The sequence below is a fragment of the Terrapene carolina genome, unplaced genomic scaffold (genome assembly GCF_002925995.2).
Source record: "Terrapene carolina triunguis isolate 2854851 unplaced genomic scaffold, T_m_triunguis-2.0 Scaffold103, whole genome shotgun sequence".
NCBI classification, from domain to species: domain Eukaryota; kingdom Metazoa; phylum Chordata; order Testudines; family Emydidae; genus Terrapene; species Terrapene triunguis.
In genome coordinates, this window is record NW_020664454.1 from 1,295,657 (window position 1) to 1,312,991 (window position 17,335).

General features: G+C 42.9%; 1 protein-coding gene across 3 annotated transcripts in view; it reads left to right on the forward strand.

Annotated features, from left to right (window-relative positions):
- LOC112120544 (FYN-binding protein 2) overlaps nt 1-17,335 on the forward strand; it is a 65,649-nt gene that overhangs the window by 30,007 nt on the left and 18,307 nt on the right. For all 3 annotated transcript variants that reach the window (XM_026651858.1, XM_026651859.1, XM_026651860.1), the window contains 6 exons: nt 41-833; nt 2,354-2,548; nt 6,407-6,440; nt 13,723-13,823; nt 15,003-15,034; nt 16,201-16,232. In XM_026651858.1, the coding sequence (XP_026507643.1) occupies nt 41-833; nt 2,354-2,548; nt 6,407-6,440; nt 13,723-13,823; nt 15,003-15,034; nt 16,201-16,232 (1,187 nt within the window). The remainder of the gene's footprint in view (nt 1-40; nt 834-2,353; nt 2,549-6,406; nt 6,441-13,722; nt 13,824-15,002; nt 15,035-16,200; nt 16,233-17,335) is intronic.

The window sequence follows — 17,335 nt, forward strand, 5'->3', positions numbered from 1 at the left end:
GAATGCCAATAACCTTTCTGCTGCTTTCCCCCTCCTTTAGGAAGGCATAAATGACTTCAGAGCACTCCGAGCAAAATTTCAAAATGATTCCAATTTTTCAAATACTGTGCCACAACCACCCAAGAAGCCTCCTGCAGAAAGTTTACACCTACCAAGCTCCGACACTAAGGGTGTGTCCAGTCCCAGAATCCTGAACCAAGGGAAAGTGCTGATGTCAGAACAAAAGAGAGAACAATTTTGTTCTGCTGTGCATAGCTCAGAGCTAATGCAGTCCAAACCTTTCATATTACCTAGAGTCAAGCATGGCAACTTGTATCTAGCAGGGAAGAATGAAGGCCCAAAGAATAAAGCCGTGGAGGGAGCCCTTTGTGGAGATGCACCTCCTAGAGGGGATTCGCAGAAACCCCGTCCAACTTCTTGCATTTCTCAGCAGGCATCTGTTAATGCAAATTCAGAGGAAGAACTGTTAAACTCCTTCCATCATACTCTGCAGATCTGGGAAAGTGCTTCAGCTCAGAATGACAGGAAGTCTGCAGTGCTTCCACCACCACAGTGTATAAGTGGGAATCCTTCTGCTCAGCCACGGGTTCTGAACACTACCCTCGGAGCAGAGAGCAACAAAATGAGAAGTGCTGGGAAGGAGCAAGTACTGGATTTCTCTACCCAAAAGAAATCTCTCCCCGCCAGTAGAATGCCTATACTGCCCCAGACTTCATCACCTCCCCGTCCATCTAGCGGTTACAAGAGCACTGAGCAAAGCCTTAAGACGACTGGATTCTCTCAGCTTGCTTATGATCCACACAAGCCAAGTGAGACCTCTCAGTATCTGAAAGGTAAATCCATCCTCTCAACGTCGTTACATGGTATTTATATGGCACTCTGCCAGTTTTGAGGCTCAGCCATTAGAACTTTAATGCAGATCCAAAAGAGAGAGCATATAGGATCAGTTGGGATGAGTACCTACACTCTGCAGAATTGAGCAGGAGGCTTCCAGAGAGAACTCTCTTCTAGTGGCGCTTTGGCATGGCAAGATATGACGAGAACTGATATGTAGGGGTGCACAAAACTGACAAATAATTTGAGTAGGAAAAGAAAGGAAGGTGAGTAACTGGCTAGCTAGGTCCTTTCAAACTGCTGGGGGGGGGGGGGGGGGCAGAGGACTGGGTGGGAGGTAAGTTCAAGTTCTGGAAACAGGGTTAAGGAGGAAGAATGTGTTCATTTGAATCAGACTGGATTCTTATGTCATGGTATTCATGAATAGCTCAGTGGTTTGAGCATTGGCCTGCTAAACCCAGGGTTGCGAGTTCAATCCTTGAGGAGGCCATTTAGGGATCTGGGGCAAAAATCTGTCTGGGGATTGGTCCTGCTCTGAGCAGTGGGTTGGACTAGATGACCTCCTGAGGTCCCTTCCAACCCTAATATTCTATGATTCATACGCTCTGCAAAAAATTAAGGGATTTATTTTCTATAAAGATAACTTCTGAGTAAAAATGGAGCTGGTTTGAATCCTCAGATCTGTACATTTCCCCCAACTTTGGGAAGTTCAAGTCCGAACTAAGAATGCACTTGCTCCTTCGGGCATTTCTTCTAGAAACGTGCTACCAAGGAGGTATTGAGCAGCAAGTTCATTTGATCAGCTTCAGATTTAATGCCAAAATACTGAAAAGATTAAATCCTTAGTCCTGCCCAGGAGTGCTGCCAGCTTTTCTGCTGACCTAGGCAGCGGAAGCTCCCACTCCGAAATGCCGCCCCCCACAGAGGCGGCGGAAGGTCCTGCTGCTGAAATACCACCGCGGTCACCGCCCCCCAAATTGTAGTGCCCTAGGCAACCGCCTAGGTCGCCTAATGGGTTGCGCTGGCCCTGGTCCTGCCTTGAGTGCAGGGGACTGGACTAGATGCCCTCTCAAGTTCCCTTCCAGTTCTATGATTCTATGAAATCGTTGTTTACTCTGGAAAGCTACCTTACTGGAGCTGCATATTTAAGAGAGTTATACTGCTAAAGTCTAGAAAATGAAAAACTTATTGGCACCGAAAATTCAATTTTTTTTTACAACAAATCAAGAAAAAGATCGCTCTCAAAGGTGGCCAATTGTATAACAATCTGAAGAAACAGAAAAAGAGCCTTCCGCTTTCTTACTACTACTTTACTTACTACTTTTCATTCTGTAACACCACTGAAAAATCAGGCCCCACGCTGAGTAAGTGTCTATGTATAAAATGAGAATAGGCAAATAGGAATGTTTGACATTCCTACCAGTTTTTTGGCCAATTTATGCAAACAGTCCTACATGAATTTTTACTTGAAATGAGAAGTAATAACTGACTCTCTCCTTGTGGCTCTTGTTACAAACAGCATCAGAACCCTTTCTCCATCATGCTGGCACAGAAAGACAACTTGATGTCAAGGATAGCAAACCTCCAAAAGTTAAACCACTTCCTTCAGTTAAATCTCTTGGTTCCCCTCCAAAGAAACCTCTGAGGCCCCCAAAACTGAATCTCGGTGCCTTCCGGCAGTCAGCTCCACATGTCAGCAGAAGAAATGAAACTGGTAAGGGATTTTGTCTTAGTTTCTAGCAGAGCTGGTTGAAAACTCTTTTGATTTTAAAAGCATAAGCTTTTGTGGGCTAAAACCCACTTCATCAGATGCATGCAGTGGAAAATACAGTAGGAAGATATATACACACCCACCCACAGAGAACATGGAAAACTGGGTGTTGCCATGCCAACTATAATGAGACTAATCAATTAAGGTGGGATATTATCAGCAGGAGGAAAACAAAAAACAACAACAAAAAAAACTTTTGTAGAGATAATCAGGATGGCCCATTTCCAACAGTTGAGAAGAAGGTGAGAGTAACAGTAGGGGGGAAAATAGCATGGGGAAATAGTTTTTACTTTGTGTAATGACCCATCCACTCCCAGTCTTTATTCAAGCCTAATTTAATGGTGTCCAGTTTGCAAATTAATTCCAATTCTGCAGTTTCTCATTGGAGTCTGTTTTTGAAGTTTTTTTTTTGATTGGAGAATTGTGACTTTTAGATCTGTAATTGAGTGACCAGGAAGGCTGAAGTGTTCTCAGACTGGTTTTTGAATGTTATAATTCTTGACGTCTGATTTGTGTCCATTTATTCTTTTGCGTAGAGACTGTCCGGTTTGGCCAAAGTATATATAATAGCCCACCTTAATTGATTAGTCTCGTTATAGTTGGTATGGCAACACCCAGTTTTTCATGTTCTGTGTGTGTGTGTGTGTGTGTGTGTGTGTGTGTGTGTGTGTGTGATATATATATATATATATATATATAAAATATCTCTTCCTACTGTATTTTCCACTGCATGCATCCGATGAAGTGGGTTTTAGCCCACGAAAGCTTATGCTCAAATAAATTTGTTAGTCTCTAAGGTGCCACAAGTACTCATCATTCTTTTTGCTGATACAGACTAACACGCCTACCACTCTGAAACCTTTTGATTTTAAGTTTTCTGTCAGAAAATGCAGTTTCATCGAAGGCCTTGTTTACGCTGCACACCACCATGAGCTACGCACTGCCTTGGAAAGCAGTTTGTGTCCACGCTCACTGGTGTGTGTGTGGTGTGTGTCAAACAGCGCAGTGAAAGGCTTGGGGTGGGGGGCAGGAGGGAAAGGCTCTAGTGGGGGAAATATTGGGCGAAAGACCACTAAGGGAGCTGCCAGAGCCTTTCCCCATGCTTCTCTGCTACAAGAGCCTTTTCTCACTCCCAGAGCCTTTCACTGCAGTGGAAAAGGGCTCCAATAGTTGGAGGCAGTGGGATACTACACTGTTGCCCTTCTCTGAACTTTTTCCTATTCTAAATATCTTTTTTGAGATGGGGCAACCAGAACTACATGAAGTATTTAAGGTGTGGGCGTACCATGGATTTATATAGAGCCAGCACGATATTTTCTCTCTTATCTATCCCTTTCCTAATGGTTCCTAACATTGTTAGCTTTTTTTGACTGCTGCTGCACATTGAGCAGTTTAGAGGACTATCCATGATGACTCCAAGATCTTTCTTGAGTGGAAACAGCAAATTTAGACCCCATCATTTTGTATGTATAGTTGGGATTATGTTTTCCAACATGCATTACTCTGCACTTATCAACATTGAATTTCATCTTCCATTTTGTTACCCAATTTAGTGAGATCCCTCTGTAACGCTTCGCTGTCTGCTTTGGACTTAACTAGCTTGAGTAATTTTGTATCGTCTGCAGATTTTGACATCTCACTGTTTACCCCCTTTTTCCAGATCGTTTATGAATGTTGAACAGCACTGGTTTCATTCAGATCCTTGTGGAACGCTGCTATTTACCTCTCCTTACTGTGAAAACTGTTTATTGATACCCTTTGTTTCGTATCTTTTGACCAGTTACTGATCGATGAGAAGACCTTCCCTCTTATCCTGTGACTGCTTAAGCACCTTTGGTCAGGGACCTTGTCAAAGGCTTTCTTAAAGTCCAAGTACACTAGATTGCCCTTATCCACATGTTTGACACCCTCAAAGAATTCTAATAGGTTGGTGAGTTAAGATTTCCCTTTACAAAAGCCATGTTGACTCAATATGGGGATAGTTGAAATCCCCTGTTGTTGGGTTTTCTGTTTTTTTGTAGCCTTTCTAATCTCCCTGAGCATTTCAAAATCCCTGTCCTGGTCAGGTGGTTGGAAGTGTATATTCCTACCGCTATCCTCTTGTTCAAGCATGGAGTTTCTATCCATACAGAGTCTATGGTACAGTTGGATTCATTTAAGAAGTTCACTATATTTGACTGCTTTCTTTCACATATAGGGCCACTCTCCCACCTACTCTGCCATTTCCATATATTTTGTAGCCTGGTATTACTGTGTACCACTGATTATCATTGTTCCATCAAGTTTCTGTGATGTCTATTACATCAATATCCTCATTTAATACCAGGTACTCAAGTTCCCTATCTTGATATTTAGACTTCAGGCATTTGTATGCAAGCACTTATAAAACTGGTCAATATTTATTTCTCTGCTTTCCTGTGATGTAATTGAATGGGATTCTTTTTCATTTGACTGGTTTCTTTTCAGTCCCAACTATAGGCCTGGCTTGACATGAGTAATTGGATGTGGTCGAGGCCTCGTTTCTTGGGAGATAGGATTAGGGAGGTAAATGAATTGGTAAGCTAGAAACAGAATGTCTGTACTAAGTAAGATAAGGGGGAACACTCGGGGAACCATTTACAATGGGTAAAGAAGCCTGGAACATAAGGGGGGGGAAGGGAAGTCATGCTTGTACAGAGCACAGTGACCAATCCAATGCATAAATGTATATAAAGGAAGAGGTTTGCTGTGTAACTTTGGATATTTGGTGTGCCCTGTACTCATCCCCTGTGCTTCAGCCTGATCAACTCAAGTGTACTTTAATTGTATGCCAACGAAGAAATTTCAGTGACATGTTTTGAAGTCGAACTGAGTTCTTGGGAGCTGAGTGGGTAAGGTCTCGGAAGCTACTGAGTCAATAGGTGTTGGGGCAGCTTCTAAGACCCTATCTGTACTTTATCAACTTCTGTCCTCTCCTCTTTTACTAGGCTATAGAGTATCCCCTTTAATGAGGGATGTCTGTCTGAACCATGTGGTCCTCCGCATCTGTCAGCTTTCCCTCAGCCATTAATTTTAAAACTCCTCTATGACTTTTATATTTACATGACCGCAGTCTGGTTCTGTTTGGTTTAGGTGAAGCCCATTCTTCCTGTATAGGTTCTTCCTCCTTCCTCAAAAGGTTCCTCGGTTCCTAATAAATCTAAATTCCAACTCCGAACACCATCTTCTCATCCACACATTGAGACCCTGCAGTTCTGCCTGTCTGACTGGCGCTGCATGTGGAACTGGAAGCATTTCAAATAATGCTATCATGGAAGTCCTGGACTTTAATCTCTTTCCTAGCAGCCTAAATTTGTCCTCCATGACCTCTCTCCTACCTTTCCCTATGTCATAGGTACCTACATCTACCACAACCACTGGCTCCTCCCCAGGACAGCACATAAATCTATCTAGATGTTTGGAGAGGTCGACACCCTCCGCACGCTGCAGGCAATTCACCATGTGGTTCTCCTGGTCATCACAAACCCAATTAGCTATATTTCTAATGATCAAATCCCCTATTACTGGTACCTCCCCTTCCTAATAACTCCAGGGAAAAGGAATAACTGCACGTAGGAAGATGTATACAGACAAAATATTTTAATTTCTATGTTTACACTTGGAACTTTGTGTCTACCTCTCTTTGCCACGTGGTCCTTAAAATATCTCTCACTCTATGTGCTACTCAGCCCATTGTCTTGTTCCATTGTAGTCTCATGATGAATGTAGTAGCAACTATATTTTGTTTGCCACTTGTCAAACACTGTTGGTTTTTATTTGCAGCTGCTGTAGAAGATGACTACATGGCTCCTGAAAAGTAAGTGTGTGGATTTACCTTTATAGGCTACAGGAACATATATTTGTACTAAAACAAACAATAGTTCCTGTAAGAATTTTAAGCTCTTCTTCTGAAGATTGGACACACTTATAAGCAATAAAGTGCTACTTTTATAATTCCATTGTGCACAATTCTTGCATTTAAATGACATAGAAAGAATCCTCCTGAAGCAAGCACTTTGTATAATATGTGGGGATTCACTAAATTACATGTCTGACTAGTATAACTCCTATTCAAGAAGACCTGGGTGGCTGAGGGTATTAATAATGGGAGTTTCTGCTCTCTAGATTATCTGTTTTGAATATAGCCTGGACAGGTCTTTGAGTGAGTAGGCTTTCCTTGATGCCAGTGTGAATTGAGTTGGTGTTCCTTGTAGACACACGTATGTCCCAAAAGTACCACCATATCTGACATTCTCATTGGTGGCCTATTTGCTGAGTCAAAGGCTATGTCTACACTACCACGGTAAGTCAACCTACGCTACGCAACTCCAGCTACGTGAATAATGTAGCTGGAGTCGGCGTACTTTAGGTCAAGTTATCGTGGAGTCTACACCGTGGGGGGTCGACGGGAGTAGAGTTCTCGTTGGGGGTAGAGTATGGGGTCCACTGGAGAGCGATCTGCAGTCGATTTGGCGGGTCTTTACTAGACCTGCTAAATCGACCGCCGGTGGATCAATCTCAAAGCATCGATTTTCCCACTGTAGTGTAGATATGCCCTAAGATATGAATGACTAGCAACCAATTTACCCTCTCATACTTAGACAAGGTCCTGGTAGACACATACAATAAGATCTTAAAGTTTACACAAGCTATAAACTTTACAACAATAGAGGAAAGGAAATTACAAAATTCCCCAAAGTCTTTAGAATGTCATGAGGTGGTAACTGGAGACGTTTGAACCTGGTGTGACGGGTTGGATCACAGAAACCCCCTTGGGAGGGCCACCCGATGTGCAAAGACTACCTCTGTTCCTGTTTTCCCCGCCAGCTCAGGACTCCAGCACCCTGTCTTGCTGAGCTAGACACTCCCGTCTGCTCCAACACAGACCCAGGGTCTGAATCACTTGCCCCGAAGCTGCAAGTTTACCTGAAAACAGCTCACAGAAGTGTGCTTGTCTTTAGCACTCAGATGCCCAACTCCCAATGGGGTCTAAAACCAGATAAATCTGTTTTACCCTGCATAAAGCTTATGCATAAAGCTTATGCAGGGCAAACTCATAAATTGTTCGCCCTCTATAACACTGATAGAGAGAGATGCACAGTTGTTTGCTCCCCCAGGTATTAATACATACTCTGAGTAAATTACTAAATAAAAAGTGATTTTATTAAATACAGAAAATAGGATTTAAGTGGTTCCAAGTAGTAACAGACAGAACAAAGTAAGTCACCAAGCAAAATAAAATAAAATGTGCAAATCTATGTCTAATCAAACTAAATACAGTTAAGTTCCTCACCAGTTCCAGAATGCTCCCTTTTACGGGCTAATCTCCTTTTAGTCTGGGTCCAGCAATCACTAACACCCCCTGTAGTTACTGTCGTTTGTTCCAGTTCCCTTCAAGTATCCTGGGGGGGGTGGAGAGGCTCCTTCCTTAGCCAGCTGAAGACCAAATGGAGGGGTCTACCACGGGTTTAAATAGACTCTCTCTTCTGGGTGGAGACCCCCCTCCTCCCTCCTATGCAAAGTGCAGCTCCAAGATGGAGTTCTGGAGTCACCTGGGCGAGTCACATGTCCCTGTATAACTCAGTCTTTACAAGCCGAAGCCATTGTCCACATGGTATCTTGCATGTCTCCAGGAAGACTTCTTATGTGGATTGGAGCATTCCAAGATGCATTGTTCCCCAAGTGTTTCCTGATCAGGTACTTAACCTGGCGAATTCCTTCCTAAAGAAGCTGACCAAATGCCTCCCAAAGCTTACTTAGAAACCAAGCAAGCATACAGCCCATATTCTTAACCTCAAGTAGAAAATGATATATATATGTACAAATAGGATGAATAGATATAGTAGACCATAACCTTTAGGGAGATATATTACATGGCACAGGCAGCACAAAACATATTCCAGTTGTGTCATACATACATTTATAAGCACCTGCCCCCCATAAAGCCTTATGGGGCATACTGGGAGAGCTAGGTTCATAGGTGGCTTGTGAACTGACCTTGCAGAAAAGAGAGAGTTTAAAAAATAATAATGCTTAGGCCAGGAGACCTTGTTCTCATCTCCTGTCCTCTGTTCGCTATGAACATTATTGAAAGGCTAGACTTGTGTGTGTGTGTGTGTGTGTGTGTGTGTGTGTGTGTGTGTGTGGCTGGTTCTTGCTAGTGCTCCTTTGTTTAGCCTGCAGTAAACACTACATGACACGCTTTCTGACAAGCTGTCTTCTGGTTTCAAAGCAGATTGTTCACCACCCACGTGTGTGTGGGTATCTCCTCCCACTCCCCTCATTTCCCACATTCTCCAGCTTGATGTTTTAGAAATGAAATGCTTTGAGAATTGTTGCTGAAACAAAGACCTGGCATAATCGGCAGGTGGTGGAAGTTTACTGTTATCCTTAGCTGTCAGCAGAAAAGGATTTTGATCTTTCGTTCTGTTTATGCAGCAAGCACAGACCTAAGGTACATGAGATTTTGCTCCCCGCTCTTGGTATTTTTTGTTGCTGTTTATACTTGTGTGATCTTTGGAATGGGATTTGTATTGCTAGTGTTCTAAACTGGCCACCTCATCGGTACCTCTTTGAACCCGGAGCAATACACTGATTCCTAGGTACTTAAGATTACTTGTATGCTTAAAGTTAAGCATGTGTTTTAAGTACCTTGCAGAACTATGCCCAAAGATTTAAAGAAATAAAAATAGAGAATCTAAGGCCAAGTGTCCACATTAATAGCCTTAATTTGGCACTTGGAATCTACACACTGATGTAAGTGTCGACAATAGAAGCTGAGGTTTGCATCAGTTGATTCTCTCAAGGTTAATCCCTGTTTCAGAGGGTCAGCACTTGTGCAACTACAGCAACTGCTAAACCAGGACTTTTTCGGAGTGTAGGCAAGGCCTTGAATCAGTCCAGAAGGTCTGGCTGTACAAGGGGACTCTGATGAAGAGCCAGCGGTGCCGGGGAGGGAAGAGATTGGACTGGGCCGAAGGAATCCATTTTGGGGCGGGTAGGTAGATGGGGAAGGGCAAAAGGGCTCCATTCTAGGTTCTGAAGGAGAATGTGCCCCAAGATTCCTGAGTCTCAACATTCCTGTCAGAAAATATCTCTGAAACCAGCTGGCAAACTGTCTTATCTCTGCTAGTTGCTCCCCCTCATAGCGGATGATGAGCTAAATGTCTAACGGAGAGTAGTAGTAGGTGAAGTGGCAGAAGTCTGTGTGGTAGACCTAAAGGTTCCAACCCTGCTAATGGCCCATGTGGATGTTAATGTTTCCATGTGATGGAATCATTATTATTTTTTTCAGTTTGTTTATTTTAAAAACCTTGGAAAATACGTACAAAATCCATGTTAAACAACATGAAGATTGCAAAACTAAGCACTGAAAAGGTTGGAAATGCCAGATTTAAGGTTGCCTGCTTAACCTTAATTTGGACTCCTTGTGCACATGTATTATGATGAGCATCTAATTATAAATCAAATACTTTTTTTCCCCCAACCGGTTCCCAGTGGAAAGTGCACATGTTGATTTGGCTGTTTGCAACTCTTCAAAGACCTTATGCAAATACACTTACACCTATTGGTGGTTCAGCATTTATTTGACGGTTTGTATTTAGTTGACCAATTACATCATAAACAAGAAGTCGTGGTAATTTTGGCTGCTTTACTGGAAAACTGGAGCTGTAGAGGCAAGGAGTGAACAACTCTGGTGTGCAACTCTGGTGATCCACATATGGATCAATATCTATTTTGCTTTGGGTGCGAACATTGACATGGACAAGCACCTTTTACTCATGAATATTCATGGATGACTAAACAAAGGGAATACAATGGCTGAATTGAAAATTCATGTACTTTAAATAACACAGTGGGGAAGTTAATGCGTGTAATTTAGTTTTCAGTCCATTTACAATAAATACCCCACACATTCTAAATGTCACTGATGCAATCAGTTTATAAATTAACCAAGTTGCCTTGTATATGCCAAGCAGGAAGAGACTTATTTTTCCACGTGTTCCACTGTCTATGAGCAATATAATTCTTGTTTAGAAATTAAACTGTCCAAGTAATATATTGCAGCAAAGATTAGTTACCTTGAACTCCTAATATGATTATATAGTAGGTTGTTTAATATTTAACAGTGAATTATCCAACTTGTTCCATCAGTGCCTATCAGTAGACCAAGTCACACAAGAGTTCTTGGGCCCCACCATGATCATTTAGGTATGTGGAAGGTGCAGTGGTAAAAGGGCTGCTTGCATCTGTCCCCTCTCTGAATGCACCCCCTCTCTTCCGAGAGGGAATCGTGTGATTCTCCCATTCCGAGACTGGGTGCTGGGCTACAGTATTCTGTGTATCCATTGTGTTTATCCAGCAGGTCCCTCTCTGGATTAAGTGCCTGTGGTTCCTCCCTTCAGGAGTCTGTCACCAGACAGCCTGTTAAAACCAAAGTATTTACTCTTAACAATAGAATAAAACAGAGAACTTTAAAACAACAAGCAGTCTATACACATGTCTAGCTCACCTAAAGCCCAATCATCAGTAATGGAGGGTCAGGCAGAATTAGATACTTCTGTCAGCCTGAACACCTCACCAACAACATCCCCCAACAGCTACTACCTTAGTGTGTGTGCTTCTTGCTTGTATTTTCCAACAGCCCAGTTGATTCAACCCACTATAGTCCTATAGTAACCAGCCCAATAACTGATATTCGCACATGATTATGTAACAGCTCTGTTTCACAGAGGCTGTAGCACAGCCCTGTCCAATCCGGTGAATTTCACTGTGGCAGACATTAATTGCGGCATCAGCAGAAATCCTGCATGATGCTGGGGGGAAGCACAGGGTGACTAGAGCCCTTGAAATGGAAATGTTGGGGGGAGAGGGGAGTGAATCTGTTTCTGCATCCACAATATCTCATGGACATCAGAGCAGGACGTGGCTATGCTCCACTCTTTGTGCATGCAGAAGGGAGGCAGAGACAAGAGTGGGGCCTGGAGGAAGGGATGGAGCTGCTGCTGCTGTAGTTAGGGTTGCCAAGCCTCCAGGATTGTCCTGGAGTCTCCAGGAATTAAAGATTAACCTTGAATTAAAGATTCTGTCACGTGATGAAACCTCCAGGAATACGTCCAACCAAAATTGGCAACCCCAGTTGCAGTATGTGGAATCAGGCTACGACTCTTGGTCCTGCATTCCAGCCACCACAGGTTCCCATGGAGACACCCAGCCTGGGAGAGGAGCAGGAGCATGTGAACCCGCTGCCAGGGTAGCACGGGAGACAGGACAGAGCAATAGCACCTGGGCAGAGGCCAGGGGGTGCGCACAGGGCACCAGCCACCGATGTGGGTGATGAGACAGAGCTCTGGCACCAGGATGGGGGACAAGCTCGTGGGGGTGGGGGGGTGCACAGGGCACTTGCTTCCTCCCCCCCGCCCCTCCACCCCACCTAAGTAGCTCTCCCTGCCCCTTCACAGGGAGCTTCTCCCCTCCCCATGCTGTAATTTAATCCCTAGAGTATAGCACAGGGATAGGATGCATTAGAAATGAATGCATAAAGTGACTGAACAATCTGCATATGAGAGCTACATACTGCCAAGTTTGGCTTCATTTCTGGTAGATCCGCTAATAAAATGAATAGGGTGTGATGGGGAAATTTGTTCAACAGTGGCACAGACTTGTTTTTTAATAGTTCTACCTCTAGCACTGACTTCAGTATTTTAATTTCTCTTGTTTCTTTCTCTTACCCTCTGATATCTTTCCCCCCTGCCCCCGCTTAACTACTAGGCAGGAAAACATACTTAATCTTTGCTCTGTTCCTACTAAGTTTAATAGCACCGTGGTGACAGCATAAGAGTTCCAGAAATGGTTTTCTGATGAGCAACTTGTGTTAAGGTATTTTGTCAGTTGGCTTTCAATAAAAGAAAAAAGTTTTCTAATGTTTTTCCATCACTATTTCACACTCAATGTGCACACTCCTATAGGTATCCAGTTCTGGCATTTTTAAAATGCCAAGTGCAAAACCTTGCTAGAAAATTGCATTGATGTGCAGAAATCAGAAAATGAAACTACCTCTGTTTTCTGTGTGCTCTCAACAAAGCCTCTCCCACTTATACTGGTTGAGAGTTTGCTAGAACTGGACTTCAAGCTGTGTGTGGTTTCTCCACTTCCCCACTCCCTGCATCCCAAGCAAAAATGTCTATGGTTCAGTGCTTCTATTCAGTTTCAGTGGTGGAGCTGAAACTTCTGCACCTGGCTGGGCCCCACCCCTGCAGAGAATTAGCAATATGTAGCAACCCAACAAACTAATCACTTTAAAGAAGCAATCTGCATGCTGAAGTGCAAAAGTCTCTGCTGTTCTTGTGGTCGTTATTATGTATTTGTATCCTCCTAGGAGCCCTGGACCAAAATCCTGTTGTGCTAGGTGCTGTACAAATGCAGAACAAAAGGACAGTCCCTGCCCCAAAGAGATGACAATCCAAGTATAAGGCAAAAGACACCAGCGAGTTACAGACAGACCAATGAGGGAGTACCAGGAAACAATGAGACACTATTGCTCAGCATGACAGGCAGTGGACTCTGCGCACAAGCAACCTAGTAGCATGTTGTAGGTTCATCCCATCAATACACTGGGGATTTCCATGAATAATTTCCAGAGAACACTTGTGTGACTTGGTCTACTGACTGGCAAGGTTTGGTGATGCACAGTGTCCATGAGCTCACTTCAAGTGCAGTGAATGTCGATCACTAAGGGAGGCTCGGCTGCTGCCTTTTGTTCTGGACCCAGGTTGAGGGGTGGGGTCGGGGGATACGTTGAGGTTTGTGTCTACACAACGCCCAGTAACTTGGGCTTTATGTGGGCAAGGTGAACTTCAACTGAAGTTATCCTATGGGTGATTTTAAATGTTTAATCACAACATTCTAGAGTAGATGTAGCATGAGACAGTGCACATCTTAGTGCAGGCCTCTTAATTAAGATAGAAGTTCCCAGTAATAATTCATTTCTCATAGATTGTATGCCAAAGTTCTTCAAGATCCATTAATTTATTTTGTAGGATTTTCAAAAAAACAACACTGTTCTCTTTCCCTCCCCTTTTTCTCTCATCATTCCCTAGTGCTGAATCTGAAGAACTACATAATTATGAAGAAACCATATCGTACGTGAAACAATCTGGGAACTCTCTAACCTCGTGTGCCATTCAGGATATTGCTGACCGTGAGTCTGTTAAACCAATGAATATAGGCGGAGTATGTGGGGTCTAACTACTTTTTAAAGAAATGGCATTGTTCCTCCTAATCTGTTAGAAGCTCAGTTGCATGTCTGAGTTACCCTCTTTCACAAAAATGCCCCTGTTTGTGACTAAAGGTACGTCTATACTTACCTCCGGGTCCGGCGGTAAGCAATCGATCTTCTGGGATCGATTTATCGCGGCTCGTCTAGACGCGATAAATCGATCCCGGAAGAGCTCGCCGTCGACGCCGGTACTCCTGCTCCGCGAGAGGAGTACGCGGAGTCGACGGGAGAGCCTGCCTGCCGCGTGTGGACCCGCGGTAAGTTCGAACTAAGATAGTTCGACTTCAGCTACGTGAATAACGTAGCTGAAGTTGCGTATCTTAGTTCGAAGTGGGGGGTTAGTGTGGACCAGCCCTAAAGGTGAATATTCCTGCTTTACAGCCTAACCCATCTTCTCCTCTTTGCCACTAGAAGGAAACAAACTTGTGTGTGAGACTGAAAATGTGTATGATGGAGTTATAGGATCATGGTGGGGGAGGCTGGAGGTAGAACTTCAATGGAAAAAGTCATGTGACTGTAGTCATGTAGAAGTACCGGGGATGAGGGGGCAAAGGAAGAGAAGTTAACTTGGCACAATTCAGCCTCCTTTCGGGGGGGTAGGGTGGAAGAGGTGCTACTTCCAATGCATGGAACTCTCATGCCATCTTAATTCTCCCCCTCCCCCTTCCGCTTTGCCTTTCTTGTTCTGTCAGGTTTATTCTTGTGCTTTTTTTTTTTTTTTTTTTTTTTTTTTCTTCCTTGTTCCCCTTCCTGGTGGCTCTTCTTCCCCATTTCTCTTTGACAGAATACAACTTATTTGCTCAGGGTTGTGTTTGGGACAGGCCAATTCTTGTTCTTGATCCAAGGGGTGTGAAAAGATTGAGCTGACAGGGTGTGAACCAATCCTCATGCAGGGAACTGACCGTCTTGCCATTGGGCCCTGCAAAAGTGGGTGTTTGCCCCCATGTAGCCTAGAGTACCCTTGGCTGAATATGTGGGCCAGTCTTCTCTATAGCCACAGTTCCCTTTCACAGGCTGTAGTTCAACGGCATTAAAACTGTGGAAGATTGTATAACCTGAACATGCTAAAATGCAGTAATTGTTTATAAATCTTTATTCTAGTATCTAGCACGGGAATCCAAGAACACGAAAAGGTAGGTCATCTTCTGCAACCCTCACCTGACCACCTAGATAAATCTGTAAGACATGCTGGTGCTATGTTTTGCTGCCTTGGAAACTTGTGACTATCATATCCTTCACATAATAGGCTGTTCTGTGGGGACTCTGGAGACTGATGTGCCCATCCCGTGGGATCTATGGAACCAATTTCCTTAGCGCCCTTTGAAAATCCTAGCCTCACGCTTCTGATGTTTAAAGAAGTAGTGATACAATCTAAATTTAAACAGCATGTTTTATATCAAACAGGTCTTGAGTAAATCTCTGAGAGTTTTAAAATTCCATAAGGGAGATGCCTGTATAAACCTCTGTCGAAGATAGGAATGTGCTGGTAATTCTCTACTCAAAGGCTTGATGACAAAAACAGTGTTCGCACTTCCTTGCCACAGCAACGTATTTAGCCAGCGGCTGATGGGTGTGGAAGAAAATAATTGAACTGGTGTCAGAAAATATTTCTGATGGGTGTGACTTCGTGTTCTGTCACACATGAAGGGAAATCTAGATGGGGCCATAACCTCTGAAATTCTTAAGTCAGATTCCAAAACTGGGCAAATTACTTTTTCTTTTGAAAGTTTAAAAAAAAAAAAAAAAGAGCTTATTTGCTTTATCTGAGTGAGGTCCCGTTTCAAATTTTAGTTCTGAACTGAAAAGTGATCAATGTGTCCAGGAAATATCCTTATGTTTCAAATGGCTTATCTATAATGCAGTAGAGGAGGAGTTTTGGCTTTCTTTATTTCTAATGGTCAAAAAAGCTAATTGTATTTAGAAAGGTTTTATGAAACAAAACTAATATTTAAAAGATTGGGTCTAATCTTGCAAGCACCTCAGCACATGCTTGACTTTACTCCTGTGAGTAATTTCATTGACCATTAGCTTGCTTATTTATTTATTATTATATAAGGAATTATTCAGGTCAATATGCACATCTTTTTCAGAAACTGCTTTTATTCTAGAAAAGAAGGGAAAGATACTGCTTTTAACTGATCATAAAGCTCATTTCTAAATGCAGGTCACTACATGGGTTATATTGTTTGTACAGAAACACACTTTGAAATATCAAATATTGAGTGGCATTGTGTAAGGCTTAGCTTCTTGCCGAACAAGGCATAATAAGTGAAGTTTTTTTACTTTTCTTTTTCAATAGAAGCAGAAAACTTTTCTGTTTGCCACATCCAGGTAACTTCTTCATTTATTTGAATCGCTTTTTATTTCTGCTCCTCTAAACAGGTTTAGCAAAGGAAAATGGCCTTTTTAGCTCTGTAATAGACCTGGGTGAATAAGCTATGAGGTATTCACAGCATATTTTATTTGAGAAATACAGTGAAATTCCACAAACACACTTGTGAATACAATTCCACTTTCTGACAACTTTCAAGGTTTCAGACTTCATTTTTGTTCTGCAGGGAACAAAACCAAAACCTCTCAAACGGTTTTGCAGAAAGCTGAATTGTCAAAATGTCCTTTTCCTCTCCTCCTCCCTTTCCCCTGGGAAACCTGAGCTTTTCGATGTGGGAACGGGAGAGAGACTGACTCTGTAGCCTAGGAGACCCAGGTTCAAGTCCGTGATCTGGGCTGACAACACTCTGCTCTCAGTAGGAACTCTCCCACCGCTCTCCAGAAGTCACCAGAGAGCCCTGAACCCAGATCCAAAACAACTTGAAATGAATTTTTCATCCAAACTGATGTCTCCACAAAACATTTCAATTTCATTGAATTGAAAATATTCCAAACAGCTCTACTTAGGAATTCTTTGTCCAGCTCTTTAACTAGACGTGATGAAGGAAAAAGGCAAGTTTGAAGTTCACCCTGAACTATTTTAAGAGTAAAAATACATACTTCAAACACTGCAGTAAATGTAATTACTGTCGCTCGGTAACCTGCTTGCTTTAATGGAGATTGCTGTAGCATGTGATAAATTGGATTATTTTTGTTAAATGTGTAACTAAGGAAAAAAGCAATTTGGGAATAGAATGAGGAGAGACGTTGCATCACCGGAATGGCTTGGGTATTCAGAGGGATACCAAAATGATTTCACACGTAAACATACGTGAAAGTGGGCTTTGGGATTATGTAGTAGGATGGGAGGGCAACTGTAGAGGAGAGTGTGGAAGGGATGGTGTAATCAGGGAGAGTTCTGATGGAGTCAGGAACCAAAGAGGCAGGGCCAGCTCTAGGTTTTTTTCCCGCCCCAAGCAAAAAAACAAACAAACAAAAACTCACCTCCGAGAGTGCAACTGCCAAAGCGGAAAAAAAAAACCCGGAATGCCGCCCCTGGAATT